At 43.5% G+C, this 6,000-nt stretch overlaps 1 protein-coding gene across 1 annotated transcript in view; it reads right to left on the bottom strand.

The window, feature by feature from the left end:
• Positions 1–267: 267 nt before the first annotated feature.
• LOC138786863 (zinc finger protein 665-like) overlaps positions 268–6,000 on the bottom strand; it is a 171,550-nt gene continuing 165,817 nt past the window's right edge. Inside the window, exon 7 of the mRNA XM_069963931.1 lies at positions 268–1,487. Coding sequence (XP_069820032.1) covers positions 743–1,487 — 745 coding nt within the window. The 3' untranslated portion in view covers positions 268–742. The remainder of the gene's footprint in view (positions 1,488–6,000) is intronic.

Here is a 6,000-nt window from a genome sequence, read left to right as displayed (position 1 = left end):
GTTTACCCAGGAAGTGACATCACCATGTTTACCCAGGAAGTGACATCACCATGTTACCCAGGAAGTGACATCACCATGTTACCCAGGAAGTGAAGCCTTGATGCAGTAATAAGTGCAGGGAAAAAAGCACTTTATAAGCATTTCCCGTAATAAGAGTTTATTAGGGATTTGTATAACTTTTGGGGGCAATACAATATTTTAATAAAAATTTTCACCGGACTTCTCCTATAATATAAAAATGAGAGACCCAATATCTGAGTATTTTAACACTTTATTGCCGGAGCTGCTGGCCTGGACTCACTGTCCCCCAGGTTTCACTTCATGATGGACTAATCTTTGCCAGGAATGTGAACTAGATGATTTAGTTCACTTTGAAGATTAGTTCCTTTTGACCCGATTGTTTATGAACTATCCATCACTGGTGTTGAGTGAACCAATCAAAATTTTCGGGTTCTGCAACGTTAACCGAACCTGAACACTCAGTGTTTGATTTCCCGCGGCTGCAGAAGTTGCATGCCGTCCTAAGGCTGTAGAAACTGGTTCAAACTGACTTAATAGAACAGACTTGTCAAACTCAGACCCTCCAGCTGTTTAAAAACTACAATTCCCATCATGCCCGGACAGCTAAAGCTTTGGCTGTCCAGGCATGATGGGACTTGTAGTTTCGCAACAGCTGGAGGGCCGCAGTTTGACATCCCTGGAATAGAAGAACATTTCCCTGTGCCCTGCATGATAATGGCCTCTACCCCGTGTGAACGTTTTGATGTTTAACGAGATGCAATTTCTGATTAAAACCTCTTCCACAATCTGGGCATGAAAATGGCTTCTCCCTTGTGTGAGTTCTCAGGTGTAGATCAAGCTGGTATTTAACAATGTAACATTTCCCACATATTTGACATACATATGGCTTCTCTCCAGTGTGAGTTCTTTGATGAACAACAAGACCTGATCTACCGCTATAACATTTCCCACATATATGACATACATATGGCTTCTCTCCAGTGTGAGTTCTTTCATGAATAACAAAAGAGGATCTAGTGCGATAACATTTTCCACATGTTTGACATGAATATGGCTTCACCCCTGTGTGCATTCTTTGATGTTCGACAAGATTTGCTTTGTAAGCAAAACATTTCCCACACTCTGAACACAAAAAAGGCTTCTCCCCTGTGTGACTATTTTGATGTATCCGCAGTTGTGTTGCGCGAGCATAACATTTCCCACATTCTGAACACGAAAATGGCTTCTCCCCTGTGTGAGTTTTTTGATGTATCCGCAGTTGTGTTGAGCGAGTAAAACATTTTCCACATTCTGAACATGAAAATGGCTTCTCCCCTGTGTGAATTCTCTGATGTTTAACAAGATCCGATTTCTGAGAAAAACATATTTCACATTCAGAACATGAAAACGGCTTCTCTCCTGTGTGACATCTCTGATGTTTAACAAGCTCTGTTTTCCCAGTAAAATATTTTCCACATTCCGAACATGTAAATGGCAGCAATCCAGTGTGAATTCTCTGATGTTTAACAAGATTTGCTTTCCGAGTAAAATATTTCCCACATTCTGAACATGAATTTGGCTTTGCTTTTGGATTAGCTGTTAAATGTTCATCAACCCTATGACTTTCATTTTGCTTAATAGTCTGTGGTGTTTTAGAAAATAGGACTATTTTAATAGGATCAGATGGCAGATCTTTGCTGTGAGGGGCTGGGGTTATATCTGGGGGAATAGAATGTTCTTCATATGTATCTTGTGTGATCTGACCATCTGCTGTAATATCTGGAGATATCTGATGTCCCTCTGATCTCCGGGGACACTCAGCTGCCAAGAAGAAAGATGGTTTTATTATTTGTAGTAATATAACCTTAAACAATCACTATGCATATAAAACTGTAATATACCTTATTAAACAAAAATACTGTTATCAAACAGTATTTTCCTGCTGCTCTCTTCCCCCCTAAACTCATCATTCACTCTGCAAAAGCTGCTCAAATCCATCTCAAGATAAATCAGCTTACTGAATTGTTAGACTCCTATGGTCAGCATGTAACCTATGACAAAGAAGCAAAGAAAAAGGCAGCCTGTGGTGAGTGTTAGGGGGCATTAACACGTCCGCATTATTTTATGCACGGACAGTGTTTTGCAGGCCAGACCTCAGAGCTCCCAGCATCATGATTAATTATGATGTCAGAGCTCCTAAACTGTTTAACCCCTTAAGGTCAAAGCCAATTTTCGTTTTTGCGCTTTTGCTTTTTCCATTTTATGTTTAAAAGTCCATAGCGCTTGCATTTTTTCACCTGGAGACTTATATGAGTGCTTATTTTTTGCGAAACCAATTGTACTTTGCAATTACAGGCATAATTTTTCCATAAAATATGTTGTGAAACCGGAAAAAAATCATTTGCGCTGTCAAATTGAAAAAAAAAACGAATTTGTTTTGATTTCGGGGAGTTTTGCATTTACGCCGTTCGCCCTATGGTAAAACTGACTTGTTATGCATGTTCCTCAAGTCGTTACGATTACTATGATATATAACATGTATAACTTTTATTGTATCTGATGGCCTGTAAAAAATTCAAACCATTGTTAACAAATATATGTCACTTAAAATCGCTCCATTCCCAGGCTTATAGCGCTTTTATCCTTTGGTCTATGGGGCTGTGTGAGGTGTCAGTTTTTGCGCCATGATGCGTTCTTTCTACCGGTACCTTGATTGCGCATATACGACTTTTTGATCGCTTTTTATTACATTTTTTCTGGATTTGATGCGACCAAAAATGCGCAATTTTGCACTTTGGGATTTTTTTGCGCTGACGCCGTTTACCGTGCGAGATCAGGAATGTGATTAATAATAGTTCGGGCGATTACGCGCGCGGCGATACTAAATATGTTTATTAATTTATTTATTAATTTATATTTATAAAATGGGAAAAGGGGGGTGATTTGGACTTTTATTAGGGGAGGGGATTTTTTATTAATAAAAACACTTTTTTACTTTTTTTTTTTACATACACTAGAAGCCCCCCTGGGGGACTTGTATATAGACAGCACTGATCTCTCATAGAGATCAATGCTGTGTATATACACAGCAAAGATCCATTAGATCGGTCATAGATTGCTATGGCCTGCTGCAGGCCATAGCAATCTATTGCCGAGCCGGGATCAGCGTCATTCCGACGCTGAGGCCCGGCACGGGCAGAAGAACGGATCCCCCCCCCCGCGATCGCATCGCGGGGGGGAGATCCGTGCCACTAGACACCAGGGATGCACGGAGGAAAGCACTTCAATGCAGCTGTCAGGTTTGACAGCTGCATTGAAGGGCTTAATTAGCCGGCGCGGCAACGGGACCCGCGCCGGCTAACAGAGGCACTGCCCGGCTGCAGATTGCAGCCGGGATTGGTGCCGTTCAGAGCGGGGTCCCGGCGGGATCCTGCTCTGAACACCCCCTGCGGCACCATGACGTATCAGATACGTCATGGGTCGCTAAGGGGTTAAAGGGAACCAATCACGCTGAATATGCCCCTAATGTTAAGGAAACGTGCTGGTACATCCCCGTACATCTTTAGCACGCCGCGCAAGCGCAGTACATCAGCGTCTTCTCCCGCCATGCTGCGCATGCTCGGCGTGCTACAGACATCGCCGCGCTGCTGACGTGAACGCAGTCCCCGGGTGACATCAGCAGAGCCAGCTCCTATAATCACGCCCCTCTGGGCGTGATTACAGCCGCCCAGGCCCATGACTACGGCCGCCCACACCATGACTACATACGCCCACCGTGACTACTTACTCCTTATTACCATACAGCGCGGGACTTTGAAAATGTAAGATTGCGGCATAACCAAGGAGGGCACGGAGGGTACAGGGGCATAATTGGGAAGCGTTCTTTCTGATGTACCAGCACGTTTCCTTAACATTAGGGGCATATTCGGCGTGATTGGTTCCCTTTAAATGTTTGCGCTAGTGTACTGACACAGCCGCACCGTCCGTGAATGTCCTCTAATATCTCACAAAATCAGCTCCTCCCCATAGCTGGAAATGATTCACAGGTGGGATATAGAAGGGAAGTAAAATAAGGACCTATGAGGCTACAAAACAATATACAAAAAGTGTCACAGGTCTTTTATCATTTAAATGTTGGTGGAACTGGAAATATAAAACTATAAAAAGGAGAATGTGTGAGTGTTTACTGGTCACTACTCACCTGAGCGGTTACCTGTAGTGATGTCCTCCTTATACTGCTCATCATCTGTCTCTTCTTCTTTTACCCTTATGTCTGTATCATTAACATCATTCTGATCCTTCCCTGTAGTGATGTCCTCCTTATACTGCTCATCACTGCTGTCATCTGTCTCTGGAGCATTAATATTGTTCCCATCTTCTTCCTGATTCATAAGATGTGGAAGAAATATTGTAAAAGTCATCAGACAGGAGGAGAAGTCAGGTGGGATGTACAGATCATAGGGAACATCTCCATCTACCTGATCCTGATCCTGTGGGAGAAGAGGACGGGGACATCTCTCTGGTGCTGTTCTCTTACTGGATCTGACTGGAGGGAACACATACAGAGACTGAATTTATTCTTTCCATCCAGATAATACAGAGAGGAGGTGTGTATATAGTCCTGTCTATTACCTGCTGATGGGAGGGGCTGCTGATCCTCCAGCATCACATCCTTGTACTGATCCTTGTGTCCTTCTACATACTCCCACTCCTCCATGGAGAAATAGACCGCCACGTCCTGACACCTTATAGGAACCTAACACACACAATGATCACACAGTCATCCCCCCCACCCCTCCAGTGGTGTTACTGTATAATGTCCCAGCATTCCCAGCAGCCACAGTCTCACCTCTCCACTCAGCAGCTCCACCATCTTGTTGGTGACTTCTAGGATCTTCTCTTCCTCCATTTCCTCATGTATCAGGGGCCCCGGGATTGGGCTCAGGGTTCTTCCCCATCCTTCACACCCAGGGGCCCCACAGCGCCCACTAGAGAACTTCTTCACTACTGTGTAATCCTGTGTATGGAGAGACACATTACTATCACTCCATCCATTCCCAGAATCCCTCACCTCTCCAGTCCTATCCATCTGTTATTCCATAGGTAAGAATGATGTCATGGTGACATCACTCCCAGAATCCCTCACCTCTCCAGTCCTATCCATCTGTTATTCCATAGATAAGAATGATGTCATGATGACATCACTCCCAGAATCCCTCACCTCTCCAGTCCTATCCATCTGTTATTCCATCGATAAGAATGATGTCATGATGACATCCATCCCAGAATCCCTCACCTCCCCAGTCCTATCCATCTGTTATTCCATAGATAAGAATGATGTCATGATGACATCACTCCCAGAATCCCTCACCTCTCCAGTCCTATCCATCTGTTATTCCATCGATAAGAATGATGTCATGATGACATCACTCCCAGAATCCCTCACCTCTCCAGTCCTATCCATCTGTTATTCCATAGATAAGAATGATGTCATGATGACATCACTCCCAGAATCCCTCACCTCCCCAGTAAGCAGGAAGAGTATGTGTAGGGTGAGGGTTATTATCTTCTCCGCCATCTTGTCTTTCTCCATTCTTGACCAGTGATTTATGAGCAGGACATCCTATGTTGAATTGAAAGAAGATAAGCTGATATAAAACACACATACGTTAGGTAGAAGTTGCTTTTACAGCATAGGAGGTTGTGTTCCTAGGTGCGGTATTCCCAACCACAGGCCAGAGACACATCTGCCCCATCATAGAACTGGATAAAAAGTACAGATCACAACACAGGAAAAGAAAACCACAAAGCTCCATACACCGAACAATAAAAATGTTATAAGGCTCAGAATACAGCTATGCACCGAAATGTTTAAAAAAATTGTTTAATTTTAAAGTGGTAAAGCGTAATTAAAAAATAATCAATGACAATAATGATAACAGACCAACTGAAGGGGTTAATCCTCCTCCTGTCCCCCAGCTCCTCCACACATCCCTCCAC

The sequence above is a fragment of the Dendropsophus ebraccatus genome, chromosome 3 (assembly GCF_027789765.1).
Source record: "Dendropsophus ebraccatus isolate aDenEbr1 chromosome 3, aDenEbr1.pat, whole genome shotgun sequence".
NCBI lineage: Eukaryota > Metazoa > Chordata > Amphibia > Anura > Hylidae > Dendropsophus > Dendropsophus ebraccatus.
Note: the sequence above shows the minus strand (reverse complement) of the source record. Positions and strands in the feature narration are given on the sequence as shown.